The 20,448-nt window shown below is 47.0% G+C and overlaps 1 protein-coding gene across 10 annotated transcripts in view; it reads left to right on the forward strand.

Annotated features, from left to right (window-relative positions):
- veph1 (ventricular zone expressed PH domain containing 1) overlaps nucleotides 1-20,448 on the forward strand; it is a 161,076-nt gene that overhangs the window by 126,698 nt on the left and 13,930 nt on the right. For all 10 annotated transcript variants that reach the window (XM_033031218.1, XM_033031219.1, XM_033031222.1 and 7 more), the window contains 2 exons: nucleotides 13,251-13,390; nucleotides 13,970-14,101. In XM_033031218.1, the coding sequence (XP_032887109.1) occupies nucleotides 13,251-13,390; nucleotides 13,970-14,101 (272 nt within the window). The remainder of the gene's footprint in view (nucleotides 1-13,250; nucleotides 13,391-13,969; nucleotides 14,102-20,448) is intronic.

Consider the following 20,448-nt stretch of genomic DNA (forward strand, 5'->3'; position numbering starts at 1 on the left):
TCCACCTCCCTCTGAGGCAGAGAATTCCATAGACTCACAACTCTGTGTGAAAAGGTGTTCCCTCATCTCCGTTCTCAATGGAGTCCTGGCAACATGCTCGTAAATCTCTTCTCGATATATTTAAATTCTGGCAGGACTTTACAAATATTTTGATGGACTTGCAATAGACAGGGTGATGTGGAGTAGAAAGTGGAGATTTACCGGTCGACTGGGTTTGATTAGAGTGAGCAGTTCAGTTCAGTTTAATTTATTGTCATGTGTACCGATGTACAGTGAAAAGCTTTTGTTGCGTGCTATCTAGTCAGCAGAAAGACAATACATAGAAACATAGAAATATAGAAAATGTGTACAGATGTAGGCCATTCGGCCCTTCGAGCCAGCACCACCATTCAATATGATAGACATAGAAATATAGAAACATAGAAATTAGGTGCAGGAGTAGGCCATTCGGCCCTTCGAGCCTGCACCGCCATTCAATATGATCATGGCTGATCATCCAACTCAGTATCCCGTACCTGCCTTCTCTCCATACCCTCTGATCCCCTTAGCCACAAGGGCCACATCTAACTCCCTCTTAAATATAGCCAATGAACTGGCCTCGACTACCCTCTGTGGCAGGGAGTTCCAGAGATTCACCACTCTCTGTGTGAAAAAAGTTCTTCTCATCTCGGTTTTAAAGGATTTCCCCCTTATCCTTAAGCTGTGACCCCTTGTCCTGGACTTCCCCAACATCGGGAGCAATCTTCCTGCATCTAGCCTGTCCAACCCCTTAAGAATTTTGTAAGTTTCTATAAGATCCCCTCTCAATCTCCTAAATTCTAGAGAGTATAAACCAAGTCTATCCAGTCTTTCTTCATAAGACAGTCCTGACATCCCAGGAATCAGTCTGGTGAACCTTCTCTGCACTCCCTCTATGGCAATAATGTCCTTCCTCAGATTTGGAGACCAAAACTGTACGCAATACTCCAGGTGTGGTCTCACCAAGACCCTGTACAACTGCAGTAGAACCTCCCTGCTCCTATACTCAAATCCTTTTGCTATGAAAGCTAACATACCATTCGCTTTCTTCACTGCCTGCTGCACCTGCATGCCCACTTTCAATGACTGGTGTACCATGACACCCAGGTCTCGCTGCATCTCCCCTTTTCCTAGTCGGCCACCATTTAGATAATAGTCTGCTTTCCTGTTTTTGCCACCAAAATGGATAACCTCACATTTATCCACATTATACTGCATCTGCCAAACATTTGCCCACTCACCCAGCCTATCCAAGTCACCTTGCAGTCTCCTAGCATCCTCCTCACAGCTAACACTGCCCCCCAGCTTCGTGTCATCCGCAAACTTGGAGATATTGCCTTCAATTCCCTCATCCAGATCATTAATATATATTGTAAATAGCTGGGGTCCCAGCACTGAGCCTTGCGGTACCCCACTAGTCACTGCCTGCCATTGTGAAAAGGACCCGTTTACTCCTACTCTTTGCTTCCTGTTTGCCAGCCAGTTCTCTATCCACATCAATACTGAACCCCCAATGCCGTGTGCTTTAAGTTTGTAAACTAATCTCTTATGTGGGACCTTGTCGAAAGCCTTCTGGAAGTCCAGATACACCACATCCACTGGTTCTCCCCTATCCACGCTACTAGTTACATCCTCGAAAAATTCTATAAGATTCGTCAGACATGATTTACCTTTTGTAAATCCATGCTGACTTTGTCCAATGATTTCACCACTTTCCAAATGTGCTGCTATCCCATCTTTAATAACTGACTCTAGCAGTTTCCCCACTACCGAAGTTAGACTAACTGGTCTGTAATTCCCCGTTTTCTCTCTCCCTCCCTTCTTAAAAAGTGGGGTTACGTTTGCTACCCGCCAATCCTCAGGAACTACTCCAGAATCTAAAGAGTTTTGAAAGATTATTACTAATGCATAGACAATAGACAATAGGTGCAGGAGTAGGCCATTCGGCCCTTCAAGCCAGCACAGCCATTCAATATGATCATGGCTGATCATCCATAATCAATACCCCGTTCCTGTTTTCTCCCCATACCCCTTGATTCCGTTACCCTAAGAGCTAAATCTAACTCTCTCTTGAAAACATCCAGTGAATTGGCCTCCGCTGCCTTCTGTGGGAGAGAATTCCACAGATTCACAACTCTCTGGGCGAAAAAGTTTTTCCTCATCTCAGTCCTAAATGGCCGACCCCTTATTGTTAATAATTACAATCGAGCCATTTACAGTGTGTAGATACATGATAAGGGAATATCATTTAGTGCAAGGTAAAGCCAGCTAAGTCTGATCAAAGGTAGTCCGAGGGTCACCAATGAGGTAGTTTCAGGGCAGCTGTTCAGTGTTATGAATGTGGAGTTGTACTGTGTTGTAATGCCCCACAGATACAGGGGCTGTTGGTGTGTAGGGTGCCAACCAGCATCAAGGCTGATTCATCGCAAGGTCTCTGGAGCTTCATCGCTGCTCCACACGTCTGCCAAAGTCACAGTGTGAGACCGTCAAATGATGTTTACGATTGAAGTGAGTCCCGTAGACAGTGGTGGGTAAGGGCCAACGGGATAAAGTCCTAGCCTGCCCGACCTCTCCCTGTAGCTCAGGCCCTCGAGTCCTGCCACCATCCTCGTCAATCTTTGCTGCATTGTTCTGCGTTCTTTCCATCTGAACGACACCCTCCCTGTAGCCGGGAGGCCTGATGTCAGAACCAAGACTCTTTGGACTAGGGTTGCCAACTGTCCCGTATTAGCCCCGACATCCCGTATTTTGGGCTAAATAGGTTTGTCCCGTACGGGACCGCCCTTGTCCCGTATTTGACCGCTACTACTCGGGTCGAGGGGACTGTCGGGTCGGAGCGCCGCGTCCGGCCCCGCCTCACCCTTCCCGATGTAGTGCAGCCCATGGAGTGCAGCAGCAGCAGCGCCTCGCCCGTGGCCCCGTCGGTCGGCAGCCCGGTCAGCTGTCCGACCTTCGGACCTTCGCTTACCACCGACACCACCACCACCCCTCCTTCTCATGGCCGATCATCGGTTCATGAGTTGGACGGGGCGCCGGACATCGCGCGGGACATCGCGCGGCCCGGGCCAAAACTCCTCAGCTGGCCCGCCGGCTGGGCTTTGTGTGCAGTCCAGCACCCAGGCCAACTCATCATTCACCCAGCCACGGGCGAGCCGGTCAACGAATTGCCGTGGGGAATTTGTCCTGCATTTTGATCTTTTATCCCTTATTTGGGAGTGAGAGAGTTGGTAACCCTAGCTAAAACGGAACACAATACTCCAAATGCAGCCTCACCATTACTGTTGTACAGCTGTGAGAGTAAAGGGCCTGTCCCACTTTACCGTCATTTGCGCATAATTTACGCGACATCATTTACGCGTCACGACTCATGGCGAGCGGGTCGTGACACGCATGTGATGCGCGCATGGTGCGTGATGACATGGGCAATGCCGCGCGGCGTCGCAGGATTTTGTGATGTGTATAAACTTTACGCGCCATTTGCGTGACGCGTAAATGACGGCCAAGTGGGACAGGCCCTTAACGTGTGGATACTGCAGGGAGAAGTCTGCAGAAGGATGCAGACCCGAAACGTCAGCTATCCCTGTTCCCTCAGTGAAAGGTACAGAATTGTGAAAGGCCTGGAAAGAGTAGATGTCTAGGACTAGAGGTCACAGCCTCAGAATTAAAGAACGTTCTTTCAAGAAGAAGAGGAGAAATTTCTTTATTCAGAGGGTGGTGAATCAGTGGAGTTCCTTGCCAAAGAAGGCAGTGGAGGCCAAGTCAGCGGAATTTTTTAAGACAGAGATAGATAGATTATTGATTAGTACAGGTTTCAGAGGTTATGGGGAGAAGGCAGTAGAATGGGGTTAGGGGGGAGAGATAGACCAGCCATGATTTGATGGAGGAGTGGGCGATGGGCTGAATGGCCTAATTCTACTCCTATCACTTATGACCTTCTGACCTTATGACGTGTCGGGATGCTGCCTGACCCACTGTGTCCTGCACTCTGGGTATTTTCTTTGTACCAATAACCTCCTGTGGAGGTTAGGTTTGGTTGCCCTTCCTAGGCACATTGTCCATGAAGTTCTATCATGAGGCCCAACAGTTTAGTTAAGAGATACGGTGCGGAAACAAGCCCTTTGGCCCACCGAGTCCGCACCGACCAGTGTTCCCCACACATTATAGACAATAGACAATAGGTGCAGGAGTAGGCCATTCGGCCCTTCGAGCCAGCACCACCATTCAGTGTGATCTATCTAGCTCTCTCTTGAAAGCATCCAGAGAACCTGCCTCCACCGCCCTCTGAGGCATTAACACTATCCTACACACACTAGGGATGTGTCAGAGGCGGTGCCTCTGATCCCGGGTTCGATCCCGACTACGGGTGCTGTCTGTATGGAGTTTGTACATTCTCCCTGTGACCACGTGGGTTTTCTCCTGGTGCTCGGGTTTCCTCCCACACTCTAAAGACGTGCAGGTTTGTAGGTTAAATGGCTCCTGTAAATTGTAAATCGTCCCTTGCGTGTAGGATGTTGCAACGTGCAAGAAATCAAGGAAATAAATAAATGTATGTATCTCTAAAGTCTAAAGTCTTCTTTGAACCATACATTTAGCCACACTGCCCCTCTCCACCCCCAGAGCCTTGCAATCTATCACCATTTAGACAATGTATTTTTGTTTCCCATGCCAAAATGTATATTCCCACATAAATTCTCACATTATTTGCCAGGTTTTTTGCCTCTCACAGTATCTGCCAGTCCCCCCCCCCTCACTTAACTTATCTAGATTCCTCCTGATGAGCTCAACACGATTAATTTTCCCACCTACGTCTGTGAATCACAAGTTGATGAAGCGAACAGTTGTTGCCTTCATCTGTCACGATGTGTAAGACGTCGAGGCTGAAACACGCCACTCGCCACTTCCCAACTAGATCAAGACCCACTATTGCCAAAATAGATAGACACAAAATGCTGGAGTCACTCAGCGGGACTGGCAGCATCTCTGGAGAGAAGGAATGGGCGACGTTTCTGGTCGAGACCCTTCTTCAGACTGAGAGTCAGGGGGAGTGTGGAAACTAGAGATATGGAAGGGGTAAGGTGTGAAAACACAGATCAAAGGGGATGATGATCAAGGAAATGTAGAACGGTTCATTGTGAGCTGAGGGAAAGCTGACAACGAGGCACACAATCAGTAATATTTAATACAAAGGATACAAAGGACATTTATTATCACATACACCAAATGGTGTAGTGAAATTTGACTTGCCATTTCAGCACACAAATAAAGATAAGACACAACATTAAAGAATTTAACAATAAACATAAAAACATCCCCCCACAATGATTCCCACAGTGGGGGAAGGCAGCAAAGGAGGACAGGAGGAGGGTGAAACTAGTCGGAGAGCTAGGATGGGGTGGGTGTGTAAGAAAACTGCAGATGTTGGTTTAAATTGAATGAAGACACAAAATGTTGGAGTAACTCAGCGGGTGAGGCAGCATCTCTGGAGAAAAGGAATGGGTGACGATTCGGGTCGAGACCCTTGGAAAGAGAGGGAAAACAAGGGTTACTTGCAGTTAGAGAAAATTATTGCCCATTGGCAGGTTGCTATTAGCCAGCCAGTGTTAAAGGCATCATTAAATTATCTTTTAAACCACAGGCTTATATTTTCTGCAAACATCTTTGGTGTAGCACTTTGTCAAATGTCTTCTGAGAATCTAAGCACAGTTCATCCATTGATTCCTCTTTACAGATTGCATGCGTTGCCTCCCCCAGCAACACAAACTTTAGCTTAGTTTTAGTTTAGTTTAGAGATACAGTGCGGAAACAGGCCCTTCGGCCCACCGAGTCTGCGCCAGCCAGCGATCCCCGCACACTAAATCTTTGCTTACAACATCTTTTATTTATAGTCACATTTTCCCCTTGACTGACTTCAGGATAACTTGCCCATAGCTTCCTACTTCCTGCATTCCTAAAGGAGATAGAGTCTCTGTTTGTCCAGTTAATGGACCCGTCCCCACATATTGAACTGACAGAGTGCTGGAGTAGCTGAGCGGGTCAGGCAGCACCTCAGGAGAACATGGGTCGATGCCACTGCAGGACGGGACCCTCCTTCATTCATGGCTACCATCGCCTCACCTTTACCTTGGACATCTATTTAACTTCCACAAATATCATTGTTTCACAAAGAACAGAATCTTCTGAGTATTGTGGGGTGGGGGAGGGTGTCGTGTACTTATGCATAGAAGACAGGAGGAATAGTGTTAGGAAATAGGCGATCCATTTTGTTCCAACCAGAGGCGGCACTGTGGCGCAGCTGGTAGAGCCGCTGCCTCACAGCACCAGAGCACCTGGTTTCGATCCTGACCTCGGGTGCTGTCTGTGTGGAGTTTGCACGTTCTCCCTGTGACTGAGTGGGTTTCCTCCTGGTGCTCCGGTTTCCTGCCACATTGCAAAGACAATGGGTTTGTAGGTTAATTGGCCTCTGTATATTGCCCCTCATGTGTAGGGAGTGGATAGGTGGGATGGCATTGAACCGGCATGAATGGGAGGTTGGAGTGGACTAGGTGGGCTGAAGGGACCTGTTTACATACTGTATTTTTCATTAAATTAATCAAAAACATTGATGTATCCAAGTACGATGGGACTTAGAATTGCTTGTTTATAAGTTTAGTTTTAGTTTAGAGGTACAGCGCAGAAACAGGCCCTTCAGGCCACCGGGTCCGCACCAACCAGCGATCCCCGCACATTAACACAACACTCCACATGCGAGAGACAATTTTACATGTTATACCAAGCGAATTAACCTACAAATCTGTACGTCTTTGGAGTGTGACAAGAAACCGAAGATCTCAGAGAAAACCCACGCAGGTCACGGGAAGAACGTACAAACTCCGTACCGACAGTACCAGCACCCGTAGTCAGGATCGAACCCGGGTCTCTGGTGCCGTAAGGCAGCAACTCTGCTGCTACATCGTCGTGCCGCCCAAACAGTATGAACACCTAACGAATGGTGTAGACATGTGTCCTGCTCTGGGTTATGCTCTGACAATGATTCCAAGATGGCGCCCAACCCAGGCGAATATTTCCATGGCCACGGAAGGATATGGCTTCACATTCTTAAATCTCTATTCCTATACACTGTAAATGGCTCAGTTGTAATCACATGATGAAAGAATGGATCGACTGGGCTTATATTCACTGGAACTTAGAAGGATGGGATCTTATAGAAACATATAACATCCTTAATGGATTGGACAGGCTAGATGCAGGAAAAATGTTCCCCATGTTGGGGGAGTCCAGAACCAGGGGTCACAGTTTAAGAATAAGGGGTAGGCCATTTAGGACTGAGATGAGAAAAACCGTTTTCACCCAGAGAGTTGTGAATCTGTGGAATTCTCTGCCACAGAAGGCGGTGGAGGCCAATTCACTGGATGTATTCAAGAGAGAGTTGGATATAGCACTTAGGGCTAACGGAATCAAGGGATATGGAGAGAAAGCCGGAACTGGGTACTGATTTTGGATGATCAGCCATGATCATATTGAATGGCAGTGCTGGCTCAAGGGGCCGAATGGCCTGCTCCCGCACCTATTTTATATGTTTCTCACTGTACCTCGGTACACGTGACAATAAACTAAACTGAACTGGGTTGTTATTGCATCATGTAAGCAGGGAACCATATAAAAAAAAGTGATGAAGACTCTTCCAAATAAAATGTACCCCACGCGGTCAATTTTTGGATCACATTCTAATAATAGAAATGTGAAATCCAATATATATTTCCTGGAAAATTCGGCTTACTTTTGGGAAACTATGGCCCTCCACTTGATAATGGATGCACTCGGGGGAAAGTGACTAATATTGGCTCGAAACGTTGATCATTAAGACATAATTTCAAGGCATCCAAAAAGTTACAATGCGTGTATTGATTCATTTTACAGCGTTATTTCAACAGATGTGTATTACTGGGTCTATCCTGTTTTTCAAAGTTCTGTTTCAGGGAAGGATCGCTGTTCAGTAGCCATATACAGGCGCTTGCCCAAACAGATTCGCTTTACAAATAAGTTTTGCCTCACTAACACTTTTGTACCGCAAATCACTAACTCAATTGGAGAGAAGTTGGCAAGGGATTAGATATTTAGAATAAGAATTATAGGAGTGGTTTTAAATCGGGCCCCGGGTATTCATAACTACACTGAACATAATAATCCGATGGTCGATTTTCTTTAAGCAAAAGTATCAAGAGTTAATCAGCGGTTCAGGCAGCATCTCTGGAAGACGTGGATGGGTGACGTTTCAGGTCGGGACACTTCTTCAGACTGATTGTGGTTAGGGGTGGGTGGATGGGGGGGGGGGGGGGGGGGCAGAAGAGCAAATTCAGATTTGAATCATCAGGTAATTATCAGGCAACTGAACCATCCATTCTGGGACTCCAGAACTAACTGCTGACCCTTCCCAAGGTGTCGTGGGCCTGACTCAACGAAACAGCAGTGAAGGGAGGTGCCCACTTGATATACTGGCATCAACACCATCAGTTTGCTAACATGTAGGCAGTTCACCCAGAGAGGTGCGAATCTGTGGAATTCTCTGCCACAGAAGGCTTTGGAGGCCAATTCACTGGATGTTTTCAAGAGAGAGATTTAGCTCTTAGGGCAAACGTAATCAAGGGATATGGGGAGAAAGCAGGAACGGGATACTGATTTTGGATGATCAGCCATGAATTGGGGTGCTGGCTCGAAGGGCTGAAAGGCCTACTCTTGCACCTATTTTCGATGTTTCTATGGTCGCTCGATTGCATCTGGAGTTAGTTATTGTCCTTAACATAAGTGTGTATAGGTAGTTTAGAGTTAACTTTGGCATTGATGTTGTTTTTGTTGGTTGAGCGCTTATCCTAGTGTTATAGCACTTTAATTGTAATTTATCACCAACTAGAGAGCGGTCCTGACCTCCCACCGTTCCCCATTAGAGACCATCAAACTATCTTTAATTGGACTTTATCTTGCATCCATCATTCAAATTCAAATTCAAATTCAAATGATACCCTTTATCCTGTATCTGTACACTGAGGACAGCTCGATTGTAATCATTTATAGTCTTTTCACTGACTGGACAGCACGCTACAAAAAAGCTTATGATTGGTGGAGTAAATAATAAGGTTTCCTCGCCCACTCCCAAAGACGTACAGGTTTTGTAGGTTAATGGGCTTGGTGTAAATGTAAAATTGTCCCTAGTGTGTGTAGGGTAATGCTCAGTGATGGACTGGGTCTAAAAATATTTGTTGCCAGGAGACAAAGGGGGCCCACTTCATCAGGGGCCCACTTGATATATGGGGCCCACTTCATCAGGGGCCCACTTGCCATCGGGCAAGCTGACACCCTGGCCAGTCCGCCACTGGTAATGCTAATGTGCAGGGATCACTGGTGGGTCGAAGGGCCTGTTTCCGCGCTGTATCTCTAAACTAAAAACTAAAGATCCTCTTCTGGAACAGATCGCAGTGAGTTGAAAGATGTTTGGGCGCCATCTTGCAGCGACCAGGGCTCTGAGAAGTCTGATCGTGGCCCAGAGAGATCTGTAGTTTCTTACATTTCCCACTTTAAGTTAAAAAAAAAAGTTACGGCACCTGGACCCGGTGTGGTGGCGGCATTGGATGGATGGAGCGGGGTTGGACCGGGTCCAGCGACAGATGCCATCGGCTCCTTCCACCACCGCCCAGTGCAGCTGTCCCAGGCTGCGCTCCATCCACTAACTCGCCCCCCTGCTGTAGGGTCTCCCGTGGCCACCTCTGCCAGCATCACCGCCCGTGGCCACCGCAAACGTATTATCAGTCACCGTCACCATCCCCCGCAACCCCCCCCCTCCCCCCCGCTTCCATCCACTTATCTTTGTATAAGGCGGCTGATGGTAAATCAACAACCCCTTTACAGTCTGAAGAAGGGTCTCGACCCAAAATGTCGCCCATTCCTTCTCTCCAGAGATGCTGCCTGTCCCGCTGAGTTACTCCAGCTTCTTGTTTCCTACCTCTTTACAAAGCTCTGCTTTTTAAATCCCATTTACTTGTGTGAAATTCTCTGCCACAGAAGGCAGTGGAGGCCAATTCACTTGATGTTTTCAAGAGAGAGTTGGATTTAGCTCTTCGGGCTAAAGGAATCAAGGGATATGGGTAAAAAGCAGGAATGGGGTATTGATTTTAGATGATTAGCCAAGATCGTATTGAATGGCGGTGCTGACACGAAGGGCCGGATGGCCTACCCCTGCACCTAGTGTCTATGTTTCTATGTGTGGAGCTCAAGACTACAAAGATACTCTGGGTTCTTTACATCGCAGCTAGGAGAGGGGGCGAATGAATGTATTTGAAGTTTAGTTCTTTCACTTAAATCTACATTTATGGGCGGCACAGTGTCACAGCTGGTAAAGTCGCTACCTCACAGCGCCAGAGACACAGGTTCGATCCTGACCTTGGGTGCTGTCCGTGTGGAGTTTGTACATCCTCCCTCTGACCATGTGGGTTACCTACGGTTGCTCCGGTTTTCTCTTGACCCCAAAGACATGCGATTTTGTAGCTTAATTGGCCCTCTGTAAATTGCCCCTAGTGTGTTGGGAGTGGATGTGAAAGTGGGACTAGCATAGGAATGTGAGAACCGGTGAGCGATGGCCAGCTTGGACCCGGTGGGCCGAAGGGGTCTGTTTCCACGCTGTATCTCTTTTTAAAAAATGTGTGACTTTTAAATACAATTCTGCAACTTTGCAAATCACTTGAAATGCAAAAAGAAACATTAGAATTCTCTGCAGGGATTTTCAATAACATTCTGCATTTAAACATGTTTTTCAATGGAGATTTAGTTGCTGTTTCTGCATGTGTATAAGTCCAAGCTCCGAAGGAATTGCCAGCTCCACGATGTTTCAAGTCTCTTCAGACTAATAGCTGTGAACAAAGTGCCTTGGAGATAGAACTGATTTTTCGGTTCTGTGAAAGCACTTAAAATTCTCGGAACTTGAACGTTCTGTGTTGAGAGTTGAAGGTGGCACGAAAGCCAATTTTTGCTCGAAATCTAAACAGGAAAGCCTCTGACACCAGTGGCGAAAAGTTGGGTCCGGTTAACAAAACGGATTGTGTGGATGATTCTGGATTTTGACCCTGTGGCCGCACTGACAAGTTTACAGGAATAACTTCTGAAAACCAGCTGTGAAGAGTAAGGTACGGAATAAAAATTGCACAGGACCCCATGTCACTCACTGGATATCACGCGACAATAAGCCTTTCATTGTACTTCGGTAAACACGACAATAATAAACTAAACCAAACACCAAAAGTCTACGGAGGACAGAAGGAACTGCAGATAGACATAGACATAGAAAATAGGTGCAGGAGGAGGCCATTCGCCCTTCGAGCCAGCACCACCATTCATTGTGATCATGGCCGATCATCCCCAATCAATAACCCGTGCCTGCCTTCTCCCCATATCCCTTGATTCCACTAGCCCCTGGTGCTCTATCTAACTCTCTTTTAAATCCATCCAGTGACTTGGCCTCCACTGCCCTCTGTGACAGGGAATTCCATAAATTCACAACTCTCTGGGTGAAAACGTTTTTTCTCACCTCAGTCTTAAATGGCCTCCCCTTTATTCTAAGACTGTGGCCCCTGGTTCAGGACTCGCCCAACATTGGGAACATTTTTCCTGCATCTGGCTTGTCCAGTCCTTTTATAATTTTATATGTTTCTATAAGATCCCCCTCATCCTTCTAAACTCTAATCTTTCCTCATATGACAGTCCCGCCATCCCAGGGATGCTGGTTTCCAAAAAAGGACACAAAAAATGCTGGAGTTACTCAGCGGGTCAGGCAGCATCTCTGGAGAACTTGCATAGGTGAGGTGTGAAGAAAGGTACCGACCCGAAATAACAGTCTGAATTTCCCTTCAGAACTATCCCTTCAGCCCACAACAGTGGTGAATCTCTGGAATTCTCTGCCACAGAAGGTTGTTGAGGCCAGTTCATTGGCTATATTTAAGAGGGAGTTAGATGTGGCCCTTGTGGCTAAAGGGATCAGGGGGTATGGAGAGAAGGCAGGTACAGGATACTGAGTTGGATGATCAGCCATGATCATATTGAATGGCGGTGCAGGCTCGAAGGGCCGAATGGCCTACTCCTGCACCTAATTTCTATGTTTCTATGTAACACCCATACTAGCGCTCCAGAAAGCCCCCCCCCCCCCCCACTGGCCACCAATATTGGAATTGGTGGAGAAGTGGAATATTGCGTTGGGGGACCAGCCCTCCCGTGTGAGCATGGGACCCAACGGGTCCCACTTAGTCTAATACAGAATAAAATTGAACACAAACATCCACCACAGCTAGAAGCTCTGCAGACCACAGCCCCATGATGCCAAAGTCACCAAGCCAGAGATCGGAGCACTCCTCTCTGGCGACCCCCGGCAAGGGTTCGCCCGCCCGACTCCTGGAATGGCCACTCCAATCGAAGCTGTTAGGTCGCAAGGGAGGCGACATGGAAAAAGTCGCCTCTCCGTCGAGGAGGCGACCGAAAGTGGTTTCGCCCTTTCCCCCCGTCCCCCCCACCACCACCCACACAAAACATACCAAGAGACACCTAAACTAACATTAGACACACCAAAAAAAACAAAAAAGTCTAAATACCGAACACGCTGCTGGCGTTTTCATTAGTTCTCAGCATTGTAGTGCATCCGTTAGACAACGTCCAATGTCCGCAATGGGATGGAGGTGAATCGGACAGTACCCTAGCTTATGGAAGAACCGTTCAGAAGCCTGGTAACAGAGGGGAGGAAGCTGTTCCTGAGTCTGGTGGTGCGCACACTTTCAAGCTCCCATAACTACTGCTAGGCAGGAGCAGGGACAAGACTCTGGTCTGTGTGATGGACTGGGCTACATCCACAACTCCTCACTATTTCTTGTGTAGGAAGGAATTGCAGATACTGGTTTAAACCGAAGATAGACCCAAAAAGCTGGAGTAACTCAGCGGGTCGGGCAGCATCTCTGGAGAAAAGGAATAGGTGACGTTTCAGTTTCGAGACCCTTCTTCAGACTGATCTGATGAAGGGTCTCGACCCGAAACATTATCTATTTCTTTTCTCCAGAGATGCTGCCCGACCCGCTGAGTTTCTCCAGCTTTTTGTGTTTATCTTCTCTACAATTTCTTGTTTAGTTTGAATTGTTTGAATAGTTTTCAGCTGACTGTTATACTCAAGTGGAAATGTCTATCATTTTCCCATTATTCCTTTGTAGATTCCATTGGCGGGTGTACAGCAAAGGTCCTCTTCAGCTGTCCGCAGAAAGGATTTTACTGCCTCTACAGCAAGTCCAGCTTCCTCCTCAACAGTCAGCAGCCTCAACTGTGGATTTACATCATGTTCCTCTCCCAGCAGGTGAGTTCCTTACTTCAATACATCAGTCAAGTGGATAATTGTCACATGGACCAAAGCACAAAAATATGGGGACGGCTCAATTGGGATCATGTCTAGTGATCATGTATAGAGATCATGGATCATGATCATGTGTAACGATCATGTATAGCGCTCCATAGTTTAGAGATACAGCACGGAAACAGGCCCTTCGGCCCACCGGGTCCGCGCCGGCCAGCGATCCCCGCACATTAACACTATCCTACACACACTAGGGACAATTTTTACATCTACCAAGCCAATCCCCTCTCATCCTTCTAAACTCCAGAGTGTACAAGCCCAGCCGCTCCATTCTCTCAGCATATGACAGTCACGCCATTCCGAGAATTAACCTTGTAAACCTCCGCTGCACTCCCTCAATCGTAAAAATGTCCTTCCTCAAATTAGGGGACCAAAACTGCACACAATACTCCAGGTGTGGTCTCAATAGGGCCCTGTACAACTGCAGAAGGGCCTCTTTGCTCCTATACTCAACTCCTCTCGTTATAAAGGCCAACATGCCATTCGCTTTCTTCACTGCCTGTGTTTGCTTGTCGTTCACAGAGCGATTCCACGAGCCCTTTATCCTCACAAGACGCCTCAGTACGAGTCCTGAAAGCCCTCTGGGAGAAGGCACAGCTGAGGGCGGCGCACAGCTTTGAGACGGCGATGACACAGACTATTCATTATCAGAAGGTGAACATTTTACAACATGCAATAACATTGCAATGTTAACTCAACATAAAAACACAACATGTAGGAAGCAACTGCAGAAGCAGACGGCTTAAACCGAAGATAGACACAAAAAGCTGGAGCAGCTATGCTGCCTGACCCACTGAGTTACTCCAGCTTTTTCTGTCTATCTTCGATAAAAACACAATGCACTGGAGTAACGCAGCGGGTCAGGAAGCAACTCTGGAGGACATGGATAGGTGACGTTTCGAGCCGGGACTGTAGGCAGTGGCTTTTAAAAATCTTGAAAAACGCGCATGCGCATATTGTTCTCTCCCCTGTGAACTGTCAGTCAACTTTAAAAAAACTTGGAAACTGCGCATGCGCAGATTGTTCTCTCGACTTTTATCACGTAATTTGTCTTCAATAGGTCCTATCTCTTAATAAAGTATTTTAAAACATATAGCTCAAAGAAATTTACTTACCATATTATTTGTGCACAAAATCCATTCTTCTCTCTTTGTTTCCTGTTGCACCAAGCTGTTTTAAATGGTCTAATTATGCTGTTGAAGTTCTTTAAGTTCCAGCGTTGGTCTGCCAATTTCAATTATTTTGGTCTTTCCCTCTTAAGTTTGCTTCGAGAAACTCTTCAGGTGATCACTATCCATCTTTGAAAAACCCGCCAAGAAACTTGCGCATGCGCATGTACAGTAGGCTGGTGCCCATGTACAGTAGGCTGGTGCCCATGTACAGTAGGCTGGTGCCCATGTACAGTAGGCTGGTGCCCATGCCCAGTAGGCTGGTGCCCATGCACAGTAGGCTGGTGCCCATGCACAGTAGGCTGGTGCCCATGTACAGTAGGCTGGTGCCCATGCCCAGTAGGCTGGTGCCCATGTACAGTAGGCTGGTGCCCATGCACAGTAGGCTGGTGCCCATGTACAGTAGGCTGGTGCCCATGCCCAGTAGGCTGGTGCCCATGTACAGTAGGCTGGTGCCCATGTACAGTAGGCTGGTGCCCATGTACAGTAGGCTGGTGCCCATGTACAGTAGGCTGGTGCCCATGCACAGTAGGCTGGTGCCCATGTACAGTAGGCTGGTGCCCATGTACAGTAGGCTGGTGCCCATGTACAGTAGGCTGGTGCCCATGTACAGTAGGCTGGTACCCATGTACAGTAGGCTGGTGCCCATGTACAGTAGGCTGGTGCCCATGTACAGTAGGCTGGTGCCCATGTACAGTAGGCTGGTGCCCATGTACAGTAGGCTGGTGTCCATGCTCAGTAGGCTGGTGCCCATGTACAGTAGGCTGGTGCCCATGTACAGTAGGCTGGTGCCCATGTACAGTAGGCTGGTTCCCATGCCCAGTAGGCTGGTGCCAATGCACAGTAGGCTGGTGCCCATGTACAGTAGGCTGGTGCCCATGTACAGTAGGCTGGTGCCCATGTACAGTAGGCTGGTGCCCATGTACAGTAGGCTGGTGCCCATGTACAGTAGGCTGGTGCCCATGTACAGTGCGCAGCGCAGCACATGCACTCAGTTCACAGTGTAAAGACAGAATTTCAGCTGCTTTTACGAGCCGTTCCCACTGATGGCTTGAAGCATCGTCGACGGTATGTGAGTAGCACATACTTCCGCGTTTTAAATATACTGCGGATGAAAAGCAAGGGACAATTATGCCTCCCTAAGGGATCGATCTCTAAGGGAAGCATAATTCTCCCGTGCCTTTACTATTTATGACCATTTTATATATGTTTTACATATATTTTAAATATTTTTTATATATATAAAATAATGACCATTTTATAATTTTAGTCAGGGTAGGCACTGCCTACCGTGACTACCCTGACGGCACGTGCCTGCTTCAGACTGATCGTACTGGGGAGGGGGTGGGGGTCGAGAAAGCTGGAAAAGGGAAGTTGGGGCAGGATGAAGTCTGGAGAGTGATGGGTGGATACAGGTGATGGGGAGGAGAGGGTTTGACCAGAAATGGCTCTCACGGTCACAGGGAGAATGTGCAAACTCCATGCAGACAACACCAGAGGTCAGGATCGAACCTGGGCCTCTGGCGCTCTGAGGCAGCAGCTCTACCAGCTGAGCCACTGTTAACCTTTGTGTAAATAAGTGGTAAATGTATCAAATTGGCATGATAGAGAGAATAGGCTGCATGGAGGTAAAGAGAGAATGGGGGCAATAGGATGTTCCTCTGGGCTGCCTCGGACCTGATGGGCCAAATGGCCAACCCCCATGTTCTAAGTTGTAACTACATTGCTCCAAGATGGCGCCCAACCCCGGCGACTATTTGCGTGCTGGCCACAGAAGCAGGTCTACAATCACATCTTACAATCGCTCCTCAATCCTAAATCTCTATTCCTACAGCAACGTTTCCTACTTTAACCATGATCTTCTTAAACTCCTCTCTCAAAATGTTTTTACCTTTATCATGTATCTGAACACTGTGGGTGGCTGGATTGTAATCATGTATTGTCTTTCCGCTGACTGGTTAGCACGCAAGAAAAAGCTTTTCACTGTACCTCGATACACGTGACAATAAACTCAACTAAACTAAACTTCTTCTTCTTGCGTATGGCATGCACAGCCTAAAGTTGTTGTCAACTTGTTCTATTTGATCTTTTGTTTGTGCATGTCGGGTTGTTTGCATTAGCTGAAACAGGGCGGACCACGTGAAGGTTGCAATCTCCCACCCTACTAAACTAAACTAAACTTAATGTTGAAGCGTTCATATTTGAGTGGATCAATCGGTATTTTTCCTTTGGTGTGTGAAGTGCCAGGAAAGTGAAGAGTGAGGATGGCACATTATGGGTTTGCAGTTCAGTAATTGCAGCTTCAGGAACCAGAACACTAACATTTTAATTTGATTCTGGAGGCAAGGAACTGCAGATGCTGGTTGACATTAAAAAGACACAAAGTGCTGGAGTCATTTGGCGGGTCTGGCAGCATTTCTGTAGAACAAGGGTCAGGGTGATTGGAGTTGGGGATTGGAGGGGGGGGGGGGGCGGGTGAAACTGGAAGGGTGGTGGGGGGGCAGGGCAAATTCTGGTGAGTGATAGGTGGATACAGATGCAGGCTGAGTAGTTCAACAACGACAAGTAGTGTAACTTCATGTAAAGTTCTTTACTAGCCATGAAGCACGGAGGCAAGAACAAAGCCTCTACATTCCAACTAATCCTTATCAGAGTGCCCGCGCCACTCCCCGAATAGCACGCATGCGCTAGATCACATTCCACGGGAAGTCTGTATAAAAACCCGACATGGATCAGGAATATAGAGACTGATCTACATATACAGACGAGGGTAGAGGTTTGATTAAGCGGATGGTTGGACAAAGGTCAGTGGTGAAATGACAAAAAATAAATAAAAGATAAGGATGGAAGACCAATGAAATATGTCCTCTTTTTTATCTCCTAATTTCCCTTTTAAATGTCCTGTATTTAGGTTTGCCATTTAAAATAACCAGTCTTTGCAAGGTGGTTTGAATTGTGAATCTGGCTGCTCTCACACAACTAGTACAAGTGCGCTCGTATTATCAGACTAATTCAATAAGTTCTGAATAATTTAATTATTTTCAGTTCAAGATTCTTAAGGTGTTGGACAGGCTAGATGCAGGAAGATTGTTCCCGATGTTGGGGAAGTCCAGAATTAGGGGTCACAGTTTAAGGATAAGAGGGAAGACTTTTAGGACCGAGATGAGGAAATCATTTTTTACACAGAGAGTGGTGAATCTCTGGAGCTCTCTGCCACAGAAGGTAGTTGAGGCCAGTTCATTGGCTATATTTAAGAGGGAGTTAGATGTGGCCCTTGTGGCTAAAGGGATCAGGGGGTATGGAGAGAAGGCAGGGATGGGATACTGAGTTGGATGATCAGCCATGATCATATCAAATGGCGGTGCAGGCTCGATGGGCCGAATGGCCTACTCCTGCACCTATTTTCTATGTTTCTATGTTTCTAAGATTATACATTGCCCCTTGCTCAGATTTAACTGATATTTAAAGCCCTGTCCCACTGTACGAGTTCATTCAAGAGTTCTCCCGAGTTTGCCCTGATTCGAACTCGGAGATTTACGGTAATGGCCGCTCGTAGGTACTCGGGGCTCTCGTGGACATTTTTCAACATGTTGAAAAATCTTCATGAGTCTTCCCGAGCTCACAGCGTTTCCCGAGTACCTGCTGTTAGCGTTACGAGCCGCTAAAAGACGTCCCCGAGCTCCGACGTACCCGCTACGTACATTCTACGTGCTTCCACGATTTTATTTTTTTTTTAACTCGGGAGAGCTCCTGAATGAACTCGTACAGTGGGACAGGGCTTTGAGTCGGCTAACTGAAGAGGTTTCTTTTTTTAATGATTCTATCGCCTCCCTGTATTTTGGAGAGAAAAACGAGGAAAATATCACATACCAAAAGACATGAATTGAATCAGGAAGTGACCTCTTCATCGAGTACTTTAGACTATAGACCAATCGGCCCACCGAGTCCGCGCCGACCAGCGATCACCCCGTACACTAGTACCATCCTACACACAGGGAACAATTCACAATTTTTACTGAAGCCAATAGACCTACAAACCTGCACGTCTTTGGAGTGTGAGAGGAAACCGGAGCGCCCGGAGAAAACCCACGAGGGTCACAGAGAGAATGGACAAACTCCGTACAGGCAGCACCCATAGTCAGCATCGAACGCGGGTCTCTGGCGCTGTAAGGCAGTAACTCTACCGCTGAACAACCGTGCTGCCCCACAAAATAAACTGCGATGGTTTTCTTTGTAACAAAATAATAAGGCTCTATCCCATGCTGGAGTAACTCTGACTGCAGAAGGGTCTCGACCTGAAACGTCGTTAAGGCTCGAGTCCATCCCTTCGCTCAAGGAATGGTGATAATTATTTTAATCACTCTGATCGTGAGCTTTGTTCCTCTTTTTAATAAAAAAGTGTTTTTGGAGACGAAATATCATTTTATTCTAAGTAGAAGGTAGCTTCTGGCTCCTGCTCATGTTGAAACGCACTTTCCCAACATTTGGCTGTGTTCATGAACCTCTGCCAGACCATAAAACAGTTCCAGATGAATGCAGTGAATGCTTATTATTAGATTTACATCAATATTATCTCCAGGGTGCTTGATCAGCCAGTTTATTAATATTACAATGCCAGCAGGAATCCCAGTGCAGGAAGCAGAGATTTTAATTATGAATAACTATACAATTGAAATGCGTTGCTTATAAAATCCTGACCAGGCTGTTATACAACTTTAAATTAATCTCATCTACATGTTATTTTACTCTTTCAGTGCAGGTTGGTTGTGGAGGTATCTGACCATCTCTAAGAGAAGGGTCAACATACATCCTCGACATACAGTCCCCTTAACTTCTCAATCTTTGGATAAGAGTCGGAGGAGCAGTAAAAGAGGGAAAATCCAGAGAAGTAGAGAAACGACATTGATAGAAGTTGGGGATTTCAGCTCTCCCAATATTAACTGGTATCACCTCCACGTGTGCAGGAAGGACATGCAGGTGCTGGTTTACACCGAAGATAGACACAAAATGCTGGAGTAACTCTGACTGCAGAAGGGTCTCGACCTGAAACGTTGTTTCGGCTCGAGTCCATCCCTTCGCCCCAGAGATTCATCCATTCCTTCTCTCCGGAGATGCTGCCTGACCCGCTGAGTTACTCCAGCATTTTGTGTCCATCACCCAGATATGACAGTTTCTTCCCAGCTGCTATCAGGCAACTGAGCCGTCCTATCATCAACTAGAGAGCGGTCCTGACCTACCATCGACCTCAACGGAGACCCCTCGGACTATCTTTAATCGGACTTTACTGGACTTTATCATGCACTACCTGTTATTCCCTTTATCTTGCATCTCCACACTGTGGTCGACTAGATTGTAATCTCAAGACAGTCTTTCCGCTGACTGGATAGCACAAAACAAACAAAGGATTTTCACTGTACCTCGGTATACCTGACAATATACACAAGCCCAAACTAACTGTATAAATGAGATATGTTCCTGCATAACCACATTTGTCGATACAGGTACAGGTGGCACAGTGACGCAGCAGTAGAGATGCTGCCTTTACAGCACCAGAGACCTGAGTTCGATCCTGACCTTGGGTGCTGTCTGTGCGGAGTTTATACATTCTCCCTGTGACCGCGTGGGTTTTCTCCGGGTGCTCCAGTTTCCTCCCACACTCCAAGGATGTGTTGACGTGTAGATCAATTGGCTTCTGTACATTATCCCCCAGTATGTGGGATAGAATTAGTGTATGCGGTGATTGCTTGTCGGCGCGGACTCGGTGGGCCGAAGGGTCTCTTTCCACAGTGTATCTCTGAAAGGGAGAACAGATAATGAGTTCAATTGGAGGTT

Source organism: Amblyraja radiata, chromosome 13 (assembly GCF_010909765.2).
Source record: "Amblyraja radiata isolate CabotCenter1 chromosome 13, sAmbRad1.1.pri, whole genome shotgun sequence".
Taxonomy (NCBI): Eukaryota; Metazoa; Chordata; class Chondrichthyes; order Rajiformes; family Rajidae; genus Amblyraja; species Amblyraja radiata.